The 16,441-nt window shown below is 39.5% G+C and overlaps 1 protein-coding gene across 2 annotated transcripts in view; it reads right to left on the minus strand.

Annotated features, from left to right (window-relative positions):
• LOC125237516 (dual serine/threonine and tyrosine protein kinase-like) overlaps positions 1-16,441 on the minus strand; it is a 60,118-nt gene that overhangs the window by 22,142 nt on the left and 21,535 nt on the right. For both annotated transcript variants that reach the window (XM_048144638.1, XM_048144637.1), the window contains exons 2-10: positions 16,059-16,177; positions 14,539-14,702; positions 12,487-12,603; positions 8,874-9,281; positions 7,116-7,303; positions 6,172-6,296; positions 5,081-5,289; positions 2,290-2,406; positions 840-954 (exon numbers count right to left, since the gene is read on the minus strand). In XM_048144638.1, the coding sequence (XP_048000595.1) occupies positions 840-954; positions 2,290-2,406; positions 5,081-5,289; positions 6,172-6,296; positions 7,116-7,303; positions 8,874-9,281; positions 12,487-12,603; positions 14,539-14,702; positions 16,059-16,173 (1,558 nt within the window). In that variant the 5' untranslated portion in view covers positions 16,174-16,177. The remainder of the gene's footprint in view (positions 1-839; positions 955-2,289; positions 2,407-5,080; positions 5,290-6,171; positions 6,297-7,115; positions 7,304-8,873; positions 9,282-12,486; positions 12,604-14,538; positions 14,703-16,058; positions 16,178-16,441) is intronic.

The raw sequence follows: 16,441 nt of genomic DNA on the forward strand, positions 1-16,441 counted from the left end.
ATAAATAGGTTTAAACTTTACACACATTGCAGTTAAATGCTTCAAATCATCATCATCCTCCTTGCGTTATCCCGGCATTTGCCACGGAGCCTGGGGTCCGTTTTGACAACTAATCCTAAGGTTTGGCGTAGGCACTAGTTTTTACGAAAGCGACTGCCATCTAACCTTCCAACCCGAAGGGTAACTAGACCTTATTGGAATTAGTCCGGTTTCCTCACGATGTTTTCCTTCACCGAAACGCGACTGGCAAATATCAAATGACATTTCACACATCGAAAAACTCATTGGTGCGAGTCGGGATTCGAACCCGCGACCTCCGGAATGTTAAATGCTTCACATGATTAATTTCAAAGTTTTTAAAAAACAAAATTTGTACTTTGAAATCTGGGGGCACGGCAGTGCCCCCGTCTAATACGAGCCAAGCGAAGCGCAATGGATTTTTCATATTCTCATTGCTTGATAACCTCCTACTTGCGTTATCCCGGCATTTGCCGCGGCTCGTGGGAGCCTGGGGTCCGCTGCGACAACTAATCCCAAGATTTGGCATAGGCACTAAAGGGTAACTAGGCCTTATTGGAATTAGTCCGGTTTCCTCACGATGTTTTACTCACTTAAGTTCCGAAAAACTCATTGGTACGAGCCGGGGTTCGAACCCGCGACCTCTGGATAGTCGCACGGTCTTACCGCAAGGCCACCAGCGCTTCTTGCTTGATAACCATCATCACAATTTTCAGAGTTCATAGGTCAATTTTTTCGGTCAATCACTATTGTTTTCATTTTTTTTTCCTTATCAGGATATATTTATTTATTTATTGATATTTCTCACAAAAAGTACTGACCGTCTATACTCCAGTCCATGTTATTGACTTCATCCTTCAACTCTTGTAAGACTTCCTGCATCATTTCGACTAGAGCACTCTTCTTATCGCCTTCGGAGAAATTCTGGTATATAGTCTATAAATTAATAAGTACAATTACGTAAGTGATTAATTTTAAGCAAATCAACGACTTGGATGTTATTGTATTTCTTTTAACTAGTAGTATGTCCACTAATTAAATTGTAATTGTTTACTATCACCAAAGACCTATATAACTTCGTATAGACAGATAAAGTCTAAGAAAAAAACGTACCCCAAAACTATACAGAAAAAGGTACGGTGAGCTAGATGGCGATACACCTTTGGGGTACGCTCGGCTAGATGGCGCTAATATTAATATTTGTCATTTTAAAACATATCAAGCTAAGAATATGGGCCAAATTGTCAAAACTGAGGTTCAAAAGTTTTAAGCCTGTGTCGAGAGATGGCAGTCTATGCACTGTGATTACACATTTTACTTTGACAGTAACGCTCTTTAATACTCTATCCTCTTTGCTATCACTAAGACCAAGTCAAATACACAAAAAAAAGTACACGCTACAAATTACACATTAAACAAAAACTTAACCTAGACATGAAATAACACATTATCAGTCAAAAATGCCCCCCCGTCATCCCAGGCGCAAAGGTGCCCAATACGCTCGCAGCATTACATAATTGTGTATAAGGAGCTGCAAGTAATTTTCCTTAGCCCCGAAGACCCCTTAAGGCACTGGTCCCACCAAAACCAAATAAGCAATGAGCTTTTCCGTCTTTCACGGCAAAGCGGAGCGACGAATTACTACATAGGATACTTTTGTCTCTTTCTAACCCCCCACTTCCCTAAAATGAGGGGTGGCAGTTTGTATAGAGCATTCCGCAATTTTGGAATTTAACTAGCTAAAAAGCTAGTAGAGTATATATAGTAGAGATGGGCCAAATACGGACTTTGCGGAATACGAATATTCGGCCGAACATTCGGTTCAGCTGTTACCGAACCGAACATTTGGCCGAATATTCGGTTCCGCTATATTTTAAATCCTTAGAGTTTAAAACTTTTCAATGATTGGTTAGTAATGAGTACTAAGGCTCTTAATGTTCCTTTAATGTGGTGCATAACAAAATTTTGGTTTTTGTATGTTAAGCTACGTTATTTTACTTTTTTACATAATTAATTAATTATTTTAGGTATATATATTTTAACGCATATTTAAATCCCTTTGGTGGTTCCTTAGAATCCTGAAATAGGATGTCATTATCCGATGAATTACGAAACAACTTACGCTATTTATTTTGTTTATTCGGTAAATATTCGGCAATATAACCGAACTATTCGGCCGAATACGAACATTGAAAAACTTGCCGAATATGCCGAATACCGAATATTTACCGAATATTCGGCTCATCTCTAATTTATATAGTATGATCATACCTCAAAAAGCTGTTTCTCCTGAACGGCGACATACTGAATCTTCTTAGGAACTACTTGCAACTCTCGAGCTAACTCGAACGACGATAATATAAGTTGCTGCACCAACTTCACGTGAATCTAAAACAAGGATAGAAATACAGATGAACTACAGTAGTAGTAGTAGTAGTAGTAATCACTTTATTGTGTACAACAGATTCATATACAGTTTACAGGAACAGAGGTACAAAGGCGAACTTATCCCTATAAGGGATCTCTTCCAGCTAACCATAGATTAGATGAGAGGAACATTAAAGTAGGCAAGATAGACAAACTTACAGAAGTACAATAAAGGTCAGAAATAAACCAAAATAATGTCCACAAGTAAATAAACTATATAAATACTAAATAATATTATGAAATAAACTACATACACGAATACACAAATAAAATAATATATATAAATATATATACATAAATATGAATATCGCAAGAAATATGTACTTCTCAAATAGGAGTAGGTTCAGAAGGAATACACATAACCAGATCACGCTTGGTTGGAAAGCCAAAGCTTCTTCAAATTAGTCTTGACTGAGACTGTTTGAGAGAGACCGGGGCAGTTCATTCCACAATACACACACACACACATACAGTATGGGCACACCTCGGACACTGGCGATCAAATATATGAAAGAGGCGCGTTCCTAGCACAGTCTAAGCTCGTGTAGGTGAACGCGTGCTATGCTTGTATGAGTGAAATGACAGGTCAACCGTTCGCGTTTTTGACATGCGGTAACTGTAAGGTAACCGAGAGGGGGTGGGCGGCACTTTCAGCGGGGAGAGGGAGTGGCCATACTGTACGATAGTACTCTTTATTATACTGTGGTATGGGGTTCTTCAAAAAAGGAGTGTACAAGTTTCTAATGGGTCGGCAACGCGCATGTGACATCCCTTGAGTTGCAGGCGTCCATAGGTTACGGTGACCGCTTTCCATCAGGCGGACCGTATACCTGTTTGCCACCGACGTGGTATTAAAAAAAAGATTAATGTAACACTTAGGTTAAACTATAAGGAATAGAAATAATCTTGAAGACAATCATTTTTGAATGGCACAACCCTATTAATTAATTCTGTCGCTATTATGTCGCCTGCTGGTAAAGATGATATTACATGTTAAATCTTACCTCACTAAGCTTACTACTATTTTCCAAAAACAATCATAAACGAACGCCCCAACACTATGAATTAAAGTAGTATTTTTTGTATTAACGGCACTGTCGCTTGTAGCTATAGTGTTGACTATAGAAGGAGATAATATGTATAACCTCACTTAGTATTGTTCTCCAACAGATAGTCCTGTAGACAATCACTCCCGAATGCTACAACACTATTAACAAAAGCAGTTCTTGTGTTGACTCTGTCGCTCTCCTGTCGATACTGTGTCGCCATGATGTTGCTACTGATCAGAATGTCTATGCTATATAAAAATCTTACCTCACTAAGCGTAGTACTATTCTCCAAATAGTCCTAGACAAATCACTCCCGAATGACACAACCCTGTTTATAAAAGCAGTTCTTGTGTTGACAACTCTGTTGATTTATTGTCGCTCTTGAGTTGCCTCCAAAAGATATATAGGTATATAGAATGCTTACCTCACTACTATTTTCCAGTAAATAATCCTGAAGACAGTCGCTTCCAAAACCCATAACACTATTTATGAAAGCAGTTCTTGTGTTGACAACTCTGTCGCTTTCTTGTCGCTATTATGTCGCCTACTTATAAAAAATATTATTACGTCTTTTAAATTATCTTACCTCACTTAGCTTAGTACTATTCTCCAAAAAATAGTCCTGCAGACAATCACTCCCGAATGACACAACACTGTTTATGAAAGCAGTTCTAGTGTTGACTACTCTGTCGCTCTCCTGTCGATACTGTGTCGCATTGCTACTGATCTACGTCTATGATATATAAAAATCTTACCTCACTAAGCTTAGTACTATTCTCCAACAAATAGTCTTGCAGACAATCACTCCCGAATGACACAACACTGTTTATGAAAGCAGTTCTAGTGTTGACTACTCTGTCGTTTTCTTGTCGCTATTATGTCACCAGTATGTCGCCTACTTATAAAAAATATTATTACGTCTTTTATCTAACCTCACTTAGCTTAGTACTATTCTCCAACAAAATAGTCCTGCAGACAATCGCTCCCGAATGACACAACACTGTTTATGAAAGCAGTTCTAGTGTTGACTACTCTGTCGTTTTCCTGTCGATACTGTGTCGCCATGATGTTTCTACTGATCCATGTCTATGATATACAAAAATCTTACCTCACTAAGCTTAGTACTATTCTCCAACAAATAGTCCTGCAAACAATCACTCCCGAATGACACAACACTGTTTATGAAAGCAGTTCTTATAGTCTCTTGTTGCTAGTATGTCGCTTTGATGTTGCCACTACAGATTATAATGTATATGATATATAAAAATCTAATCTCACTAAGCTTAGTACTATTCTCCAACAAATAGTCCTGCAGACAATCGCTCCCGAATGACACAACACTGTTTATGAAAGCAGTTCTAGTGTTTACTATTCTGTCGCTCTCCTGTCGATACTGTGTCGCCATGATGTCGCTACTAATCAGAATGTCTATGGTATATGTGTCGCTTAACTTCAAACCTGGGTAAATCCATTCTGCTTTAAGGTTGAATATATAAAAAATATAATATGATCTGAAAGATAATCAACCTTATAGCAGAATGGATTTATCCAGTTTTGAAGTTAAGCGACCCATATAAAAATCTTACCTCACTAAGCTTAGTACTATTCTCCAACAAATAGTCCTGTAGACAATCACTCCCGAATGACACAACACTGTTTATGAAAGCAGTTCTAGTGCTGACGACTCTGTCGGTTTCTTGTCGCTCTGTCGTTTTGCTGTCGACGGTTCGTAGTATTTCGACATCGTCAACTATTAGCCATTGACTTTTCGTTTGGTGTTTTGGGGGCGGGTGGACTGAAAAGATAAAATATGAACAGGCTACAAATTAAAAAAAAAAATAGACACCTGAGGAAGAAGGTTTAAGCTTGTGGATGATTTTGATAAAAGATATGTAGGTACAGTCAAGTGCAAAAATACGTATCGATTTTATCCGCTCAAAAATATGTACCGAGACCTTATTCCGCCGACATAAAGTGCTATGGCACATATTTTTGATAAGTTGTACGCACCCATATTTTTACACTTGACTGTACAGTCAACCAATTAGAATCATAGGCCACTCCAGAACATCGTATTGACACTGCTTTATTTGCTATAGAAGCCAGTTTGATTTTTACTGGGAAAGGGTTCTGCAGTGGCTTAGGATTCAGATTGGTTGACTGTACCAGAGTCCAAGCAAAGCTCACAATCACTTGCGCTGTAATGAACAAACTAAACGCCGGCAACGCGACTTCCCCCCCCCCCCCCCTCTCCCCCTAGAGTTGGAGGCGTCCATAGGTTACGGTGACCGCTTTCCATCAGGCGGACCCTACGCCCGCGGACCCACCGACGTGGTATAAAAAAATCATGAATCCATTGGTCAAGAGCTAATTTTCTGACCGCCTGATCTTTTTTTTTTTAACTATAAATGGGCTTACGTACTCTTGGCCACAGACTAGCCAAAGGCAAAGAAGTGGCCTACAATGGAGTGAGCACGCCCAGAAGATGCCTGTTCACCCTTGATTTGAAGGTCGCCGGGTTATATGAGCTCGGAAATATAGCCGCCGGCAAGGAATTCCACTCCTTGGCAGTGCGCATAAGAAGAGGCAAAAAGCGCTTCGTGCGAATTCGCAGAATATCTACCAATACCTATCCTTTGAGCTGTTTGTTGCGGAATCTATTGATAGTCATACTTACACATAAGTTCCCATTGGTCTAACAACTCGTTCATGAAGGCAACGCGTTCCTCGCTCAGTCTTTCCAGTCTTTCATCGCTATATCTTACAGTCAGTCTTTTGCTTATCGGAGAATCGTCTGAGTTTCTGCAACAAACAATAGAGTACTATTTTAATTTTATTTTGAATTCGTGAAAAAAAAATTGTAAGCATAATCCCGCCTTATCCCTTTTTATAAGATTATTATGAGTATTGATATTATATTAAGAGTATTATGACTAGCTCTCAAACAGCATATTTATTGGAGATTTACTAAGGAAAAGTATGCCAAACGGAGGTAAGTCTTGTCTATTTAAACAGAACAAATGTGAAAAATTATTAACTCATCTTATACATATAAGGTATCGGAAAGTTTCTGGAGGAACTTCAAGAAAATACGTAAGTAACTCACCTCCTTATACCTTCTACCAACTCCTGATCAGATTCAGGCAGTTCTCCCAAACAGCACGGTTCTTCTGTAGATTCTGCGGCATCGTACCAAAGGTCTACCCGTTCCCCGGCTTGGCTGTCCGCGAATAATGTGAGCATAACTTGGGCGTTGGAGATTTCTTTTATGTAAGTTTTGTATGTCATTTGTAAGAAAAACATCGCTTCACTCACCTATTGATTCGTTCTACAAGATTTTGGTGAGGCTGTGAAGTAGTAGTCTAAACAACAAGACTTCCTCGATTACTTACCAATGGTCGCAAGGAATTTCTAGAGGAGATTTAGAACGAAAGACTTTCTTATCCAGAGAAAGTTGAAGAGGTAAGAGACTTACCTCCTGATTCCTTCCACAAGCTCTTGGTCAAATTCCAGTAGCACTCCTAAACAGCATGGTTCTTCTATAGATTCTGTGTCATCATACCAGCTAGAGATGTAATTAGTCAGAAGTATTTTTAAGAAAATGTCATATAAATAACTCACCTCCTTATACCTTCTACAAGCTCCTGATCAGATTCAGGCAGTTCTCCCAAACAGCACGGTTCTTCCGTAGATTCTGTGGCATCGTACCAAAGGTCTACCCGTTCCCCGGCTGGGCTGTCCGCGAATAGTGTGAACATAACTTGCGCGTTCGGGTTGATCTCCTTTATTTGGTGGAGATCTAGACAGTTCTGCAAGGCAATTTATTTTTAATTTAGCATGTAAGCATGCATTGCATGTAATTTTCGACTCAAAAATGGTAGTCTTAAATAATAATAAATAATAAATAAATAAATATTATAGGACATTCTTACACAGATTGACTGAGGCCCACGGTAAGCTCAAGAAGGCTTGTGTTGTGGGTACTCAGACAACGATATATATAATATATAAATACTTATATACATAGAAAACATCCATGACTCAGGAACAAATATCTGTGCTCATCACACTAATAAATGCCCTCACCGGGATTCGAACCCGGGACCGCGGCGCAGCAGGCAGGGTCACTACCGACTGCGCCAGACCGGTCGTCATTAAGTTTGGATCGCTAGGTAATTAAGGGATTAACATTGACAAAAGAAATGTTTTAATCGTATCTCAATGAAAAAGCCGAAAACAAATATTTTTGTGGCATATATTTGTTACAATTTTAGATACCAGTTTTCATTGGGCAATATCGTCATAAATAAATAAAACCACCCTTTTTATTTTATTTATTTGGGTTTGATGACCCAAATAAATAAAATAAAATAAAATAAAATACTGATTCAAACTTTCACGATTTTTACACATATTTAAAATTGCAAACGGGACTTAATCGCGTATTTACTATGTTTTAAACACTAACCTCCGACGTTTCAAGGACGGCATTGTCCCCGTGGTCTCGGAGCAGACTGGCTGAAGTTGACATCAGTTAGAAGATGAAACGTCGGAGGTTAGTGTTTAAAACATAGTAAATACGCGATTAAGTCCCGTTTGCAATTTTAAATATCGTCATAAATCTACTAAACTAATCAGCTTTCATTGCATTTTTATGTCAATATTTTGACAATGAATGTCTGGTAAAACCTTACCAGAAATATATGACTATTGACAAGAAGGTGCTGTTATTCTGATGTATGCAGTGACAGTCCAGTATAGTATGAAGAAATTAGTTCTAATGAAATTCTGCTACATGGCGCGTAGTCTGGTCTGGTCAGGCTATATAAATATTAAATATTGAGGGACACCTTACACAGATCAACCCAACCCCAAACTAAGCAAAGCTTGTACTATGGGTGCTAGACGACGATATACTTACGTATATAGATAAATACTTATATACATAGAAAACATCCATGACTCAGGAACAAATATCTGTGCTCATCGCACAAATAAATGCCCTTACCGGGATTCGAACCCGGGACCGCGGCTTAGCAGGCAGGGTCACTACGCGCCAGGCCAGACCGGTCGTCGAAATAAGGATCTACCTTTTACAATTTCGAACTGAAGGTATCGCATTCACATTAAATAACCAACAAGTCCCGGGTTCGATTCCCGGTAAGGGCATTTATTTGTGTGATGAGCACAGATATTTGTTCCTGAGTCATGGATGTTTTCTATGTATATATTATATAAATCGTTGTCTGAGTACCCACAACACAAGCCTTCTTGAGCTTACCGTGGGCCTCAGTCAATATGTGTAAGAATGTCCTATAATTATTTATTTATTTATTATTTATTTATTTATTATTTATTTATTTTAAATTGACCACTCACCTCCGCCGTCAGCGCAAAATCATCTCCATCCCTAGCCTTCCACTTTCTAACCTTCTCCACAACGCATTCCTTCTCACTCTCATGTGACTGGTACATACTGAACATAGTCCAAAAGTCCTCCTCACTCTTCGAACACACCACATTATCACTCGATATATCATCACTGAACACATTTTTGCCTATCCTATCTATCGCGTATAAGTATATAGGATTGAACAGTTTTAATATCACATCGCGTTTTTCGTAAATTTCTAAGTATTTTTGCTTGAGTTTTGGTAAGGTGGTCCCTTGAGTTTCGGAGTCTAAGTCTGGTGGGACGATGATGCGGAGACCGTCTTTTAGTATTGGAATGTTGAGTTCTACTTCTAGCATCGTTGAGAAGTCTGTTGAGTCTTGGCGGATGAGATCCTGAAAAAGAAAATAAATGTTTATTGAAAGTTATCGAATTTATAGCTGGGCCATTTTTTTCAAAGTTGTCCACCCCACTTCTTTTTTGGGGTTTTGGAAATTTTTATGTGGTTTCCACTCAGAATCGCGAGCTCTTTCAATTCTAATAGGAGAAAAAAGTGTCCCAAGGTTTTTTTCCCATTCCGTTACCATTTTTTCATACATTTTGTATGGCTGTAACGGAATGGAAGGTTCGAAAAAATGTATGGAAATCTAGGGACATTTTTTTTCTCCTATCAGGATCGAAACAGCTCGCGATTCTGAGTATTAATCGAAATCGAAAAAAATACCCATGTTACAAAAAAAGTGGGGTGGACAACTTTGAAAAAAATGGCCCAGCTAAGCCAGTGATACATTATATTGCTAAAGTGTTTAGGCATATCGACTTATTATCACTATTCCCAAGTCATCAAACAAAGTCTAGTCTATAGGTAAGAAGTAAAAAAAAAAATAGGAAGACTGGGACCTTGCACAGGCAAATAGCGTTTTAGTCAAATCAAATAGTAACTATTGTCCTGGATTTGTAAGTTCACATTTTTGACACATTTGTTTTGAAGTATGTTGCGATGTGGCAAGACGTATCGTTTGCTAAATCTAACAATCTATGTAATCTATGTACAAGGAGGCGCTGTGTCAAAAAGAGGTTCTTACAGCTCTGGGACAATATCTGTAGCAGGGATGTAACGGATGTGGTTTTAACGGAACCGGAAGCGGAAGCGGAAGTTTTGAATTTAGTTTAACGGAAGCAGAAGCGGAACCGGAACCAGAAGCGGAAGATATAGATGTTAAAAACGAAATGAAAAAATACCACATAGGTATAACATAAACCAAAACTACTTAAATTACCTAGAACTTTTAGGTGTTTACTGTTTAGCCTGTAATTAGCAGTTTGTAATCAGCCTTTAGGCCCACTTAGGTTTTAAAAACGAAAAGAAAAGTTACCTGATATTTTATCTTAAGTATATCATTCATTACAATCCAAAAATTTAAATTACTTTGAACTTTAAGATGTTTAGTTGTTTAGGTAATCACTAAAAATCACACAAGAATCCTTTTAAACCTTTATTATGCCGTAAAAGGTTTTAGAAACGAAAAGAAAACTTACTCGTAGGTAGTATAATACAATCCAAAACTAACCAGTAAAAATTATATGTGTAATTGTTAGCACACAATTAAATTTTTTAATTAAATGGAGTGATTATAAAAGAAGTAAACTGTATTTAATAAACAAAAGCTTAGGCAGCTTTATCTCCCGGCAGTTTGCTTCTAAGGGGATCGAAGATAAGCCCTGCACCACTGAATAGTTGTTCACTCGCTACTAACTAGGTGGACAGGACAAATATTGGCGCGCAATGGAATGAAGCGATTGATGTTTAGTATCGCAGCACGTGGCAAGAGGAGAGATGAGCGAATGACAGGTATAGACCTGTTGGTCTTTGAAGTACGCCGCTCATGTCCCACCGTTGCGCTAGGTTCCGACATCCGCTATAACTTCCGTTTGAAAAATAACAGAACCGGAACAGAAGCGGATGTGTAAAACAAAACGGAAGTTCCGCAGAAACGGAAGCAGAAGCAGAGCTCCGTTACATCCCTGATCTGTAGTATCTGTACGTAATAGGTGCAAATTTCAATTCGGAGTCATTATGAAGATATTTCATCTTGTAGGGGCACGACGGTGACGCATGCATTAGAGTCAGCAAATATGAACTTATTACTTTGGAGCTTTAGCTAACAGTTAGTCAGTCACTGAGCGCGAGGCATACAGCGCGCACACAAACTAGTAGTCGTACCGCGGCACCGCCTGGCCCTCACACAGTTTTGTGTACTTATAATTGTAACCTTCTGATCATATAAAGTCGGATTAAATACAGAGTAATATCGGACATTTAAAGTTTAATTTATCTCCAGTAAAGGTTACCCATAGACTCTTTAAAGTTCGCCACAGTGAATCATTATAGTAACTATTTAACGTTTGGCAATAAACGTTAAAATCTCTTTCAAGGAAAATGCTAATCCTTTTCCCTATTACACCCAACAGGAGCACTGGATAGACGTAATCACAGGAAAGTATATTGTATTTATTTAGGGGAAAGCCTTTTTAAGTAGACGGGAAACTAAGTTGATATTGATCATATTTTTTTTTTCATGCAAAGTCGTTTCAGATTGAAATTGCAAGAAACTCATTGCTTTTGTTAGTCACAACACATGTCAAAAAATATCCAACCAAGACAATATCCATGCTCAACATAATGAATTAACAAAATCTATGATAACACTTAATATAAAAAAATTATACTATCCATACTAATATTATAAATGGGAAAGTGTGTGTGTCTGTTTGTTTGTCCGTCTTTCACGGCAAAACGGAGCTACGAATTGACGTGATTTTTTAAGTAGAGACAGTTGAAGGTACGGAGAGTGACATAAATAAAAATAAATAAATAATAAATATTATAGGACATTCTTACACAGATTGACTGAGGCCCACGGTAAGCTCAAGAAGGCTTGTGTTGTGGGTACTCAGACAACGATATATTTAATATATAAATACTTATATACATAGAAAACATCCATGACTCAGGAACAAATATCTGTGCTCATCACTCAAATAAATGCCCTTACCGGGATTCGAACCCGGGACCGCGGCACATAGGCTACTTTCTGTCTCTTTCTAACCCTTCACCTCCCTAAAATGGGGGGTGGAAGTTTGTATGGAGCATTCTACAATTTTCGAATTTAACGCGAGCGAAGCCGCGGGCAAATGCTAGTAGGCACATATTACAGACTATGCAATTAAAAACTAAAAATCTAAATCTACATTGAGAGAAATTTGCATTGTGAATTTAACAAGTTCGACTTGTTGCGGTTTATCCGTTTGAATCAGCCAAACGTATGTTTAAAACAATATGTGTCAGGTTGTTTTTATAAAATCGACTTGTTGATTCAAATATATTGCCGATTCAAATGACAAGTAGCTTGTTGTTTGAACCAAAGAGCACGTAGGCGCTATTTTAACCAAAAAACTTGTTGAACGAACATGAAAACTGGTTGTATTTTCTCTCAGTGTAAAGGTCGCAGCATTTCCTCGCTGAATCGCAATGCTTATTCGTTGAGCGAGGAAGCTGCCAGCTCATTTAATTTTCTCCTCGTGATTATTAACGCTTACTTCAAGCGGTAATGTTTCCCAGGGAGCCTTGTTGCACTCCAAGTCTTCAACCAGCTCAAACTCCGAGTTGCCCAGCGTGAGATGGACTTGGGTGCTGCTGCCATACTGTATCCGAAGCTGAAAGAAGCATAGGTTATGGTTAATATGGTTATGGGCTCCGGTTTCCGCACTTAGCAGGGTTAGCATTAGCTCCTGCAGGGTTAGCATTAGCACATGATTGGCGCGGCAAGTCGCTTACCCGTCCTTGTCATTATTAAGATTAGAAGAAGACGTGTAATCTATCTCGCGGCGACATACTCTCGCGCCAATCATGTGCTAACGGCTCATCCACGACATTGGTCTAAGCGCGACAGCGGTCAGCGGCGGCCATACATTGGAGCGAGACACAGCGATGGGACTTTTCATTCGCTTAGACCAATGTCGTGGCTGGGCCGTAAGGGTGCTGGTGTCTCCACAGGCTTTTTGGAGAGACCTCGTCGTTTTAGGGAATTGAAAGTGGAATTTTCTATCATCAATTTATTTCGATGGCTGAAGAAAGAAGTGGTATTAGATCTTTGTAGTCACAAGACAAAACTTCTTGTAAGATTTTATGTCACGAGATCCAAATGATTTATTTTGTAGTTTATTAGATAGGAGGTAAACGAACAAACAGGTCGCCTGCTGGCAAATCATGACCGCCACCCATAGACACCCAAAACACTAGACGGTACGTTGAGATGGGTGTATGCTCTTTCCTTGAAGATTTGAGGTCATATCGAGTAGGAAACACCACTGGTGATGAGTTCATTCAACAGTTTTTTTAGCTGTGCTAGTCTTTTTCCTTTTCAAGGTCAGAATCTAAATATATAAAAGAAGAAACTGACTGACTGACTGACATATCAATATACAGCCAAAACCGCTGGTCCTAGAGATTCTAAATTTGACACGTAGGTTACTTATACACCGTGTTTCCGGTATCACTCAAAACCTCAGACACCCCAACTGATTTTTATTTTTTTAAACGTCTCTACAATGTTCATTTTTTAATCTGATGATTATTATTTTTTTAAATTGAATTTTTAATTTTCTGTGCAGCTCTACTCGGATTTTAACTCTACACTCAATAAAATAATTGCTAGCTACCATCATAAACCTTCAAACTGTTTAATTGTGTATGTTACTGCAACGACATAAGGTTTACCAATAGACAGCTATGTCACTGTAAAGCACTTTAACCTGTGTCACAGTAAACTTCAAATTGGACAGGTGACGCAGTAAGCAAATTTAAACCTAACATTCAAAATGACAAGGTTGTAATTAGGTACGAGTTCAATTTGTTATGACTTATGATCAACTTTAAAATTAAACTGACGCACAACGTCTATCTCGTAGCGGAAAAAATAATCGTCCAAGTAACCAGCCAGTATTAATATCCTTAAATACTGAAAAGGTATACAACCTCTAACAATATGATATGCACAATGTTGTATTACGAATTTGTAGAATGGGCACGTAAACAATAACTAATAATACAAATTAAAACAAAAAATATTACCCTCATCAAGATATAGCTCAATCGATTCTACTCTCGATTCTGAACAAACAGTTTTCAGGTTTTTAGTGTTAAGTGAAACACGGTGTATAACTCTTATAAGGTAGAGTGGAGCACTAAGAAAGGATTTTTCAAAATTCACATCCTAAGGGCGTGTAATGGGGGTACAAAGTTCAACGTTTGAATAAGATTACTTTTAGTACGCGGACGATGCCGCGGGAAATAGCTATTTTTTGATAAAAGCTTGTAATTAAACCTACATGAAAAATTATATGAGTTTATGAATCATAAAAGGGGAAATAATTCCTGACTTACCCAGCGGTAATGTATTGGAGCCGCATAAGGCAATAATCGACGTCCAAGGAGGCAGTACAACAGGCGAACTCGGGCCGTGGCGTTAGTACCCAATACTACAATGGCTGTGGGCCGGCCTGAGGAGTCTATCTCTTCTATTGAGAGTTTTCATAAGACTGCAGTCTGTCTCTGTCTAGCAAACTCTCTCGTTAACACTACTGACTTACCCATCGGCAGTGCGTTGGCGCTGGTTCAGGCAAAAGTCGGCGGCCAAGAAGACAATGAAGCAAACGAGCTCGCGCAGCAGCGCTGGTACCCAGTACTACAATGGCTGCGGGACGGCCTGAGGAGTCGCCTATCTCTTCTACGCGACTGGAGACATCTCTAATATCTGAAACATTAAAAGACATGTGATAATCATAATATAGGTTTCCTAACATTGTAAGTAGGTAATACGTAATACGAGTACCTACTTAAGGGTCCCCCCACATCTATAGCGTCTCGCGAGCGTAGCGTCGGGCCAACTGTATGGCAAAGTCTGACGCCGCGTCAGCGCGACGTCGACGCAACTTCGACGCGGCGTCTTTTTCCATATTACAGTTGGTCCGACGCTACGCTCGCGAGAGCTATAAATTACTGACCAACTCAACTTGGATCAGTACCCCATGCAGAGTTGATCCAGAGGTTGTCGTAACTTTAAAATGTATTCTAAGATAGCGTCAAAAAGTTAAATCTAGTGGCATCACTGCAGACGTTTCCGTTCGTCAAAAAGTTAAGTCTAAAGGCCGGTTGTATCAAACGGTCTGTCACCGTTAAAGCGTTCGTTAAATTTTATTTTATGGGAAGTTCCATAGACGTCTGCTGCGTGACGATGGTATGTCTGTCAAATGTGGTTGATGCAACTGGCCCTAAGACTACTTATTATTCTTATTACTCGTAGTAGTCTAGACAGGTTATACACAAACTTCTCACCATTGTAATTTACTTTTTTTCGATTCTTATTGTTTTCTTTTTGCGAGCAATAGCAGCGCTATTTAGATGCAAATTTATGCTTTTGCGTAGCATTTACATTATCGGTCTTACGTAAGTATATCGGGCGGCATGCAATAATTAGGAATGAAGTATGTGTGTAGGATCGACAGCTCCATTTGTCATTATATTGGGTGTACTAATATAGCACCATCTACTGTGATATTGTATGTAGTATGACTCATCTAGATTTTTTTTTATTGTAGGTTGATCGGCGATTGACCTCAGTCACACCTGATGGAAAGTGAAGACAGAGATGTGAGTGCATTCGTGAAATCTCTGCGCGCCTAGGTAGCCGGGGACGATCTGTGACAGTTTGCAGACGTAACAGCGCCATCTAAGAAGATATTGGGTAAACTTTCCTCACTCACCTAATTGCAGTGCGTCGCCTTTCTTATTTTGTAGACTTTACCACAGTATAAAACCAGTAATCATTCTTATAACAAATTTTAGCGCCGCGCGGTTTGTCCCTGCGTAGCGCTCGCACGCAGCGCAGCGAAGTGCAGCGAATGACACTGACCGTTTTTGTGTGTGACAATATGGTACTTTTTGCTTGAGAACAATACATTTTTCTACGAAACTAGTGTAGGTATATATGGCACTTTCTAATTACAGATGTCTAAGCGCGCCTTATAGAGGTACAATACAAGCACCCGCCACCAGCGACAGTTTGCAGATGTAACAGCGCCATCTACCGTGATATTGGGTAAACTCTCACCTAGCTCCAGTGCGTCGGCGACGTCGCGCAGCGAGCGACGCGTGTCGCGCACGAGCCCGCGCAGCATGCGCATGCGTGCCGCGAGCCGCCGCGACCACAGCACGCCGCCCGCCATCTCCCTGTAACATGAAGACAATTTTATAAGAATACTAGCTCCAAAAAAGGTTTAGTAGATGTGGGTGTTAAGTCTGCAAGGCTCAAGTGGGATTGGGCAGGACGTGTCTGCCGAATGCATCCAGATCGATGGGCCAAATTGGCCACCGACTGGATACCACCGATTAGCCGGGGCGGATGACCTCGACGCATTTTGCAGCGACTGGCCGGAGCAGGCGGCGAATCGTGAAGGGTGGCGGAAGAAAGGGGAGGCCTTTGCCCAGCAGTGG

This window comes from Leguminivora glycinivorella, chromosome 21 (assembly GCF_023078275.1).
Source record: "Leguminivora glycinivorella isolate SPB_JAAS2020 chromosome 21, LegGlyc_1.1, whole genome shotgun sequence".
Classification (NCBI taxonomy): domain Eukaryota; kingdom Metazoa; phylum Arthropoda; class Insecta; order Lepidoptera; family Tortricidae; genus Leguminivora; species Leguminivora glycinivorella.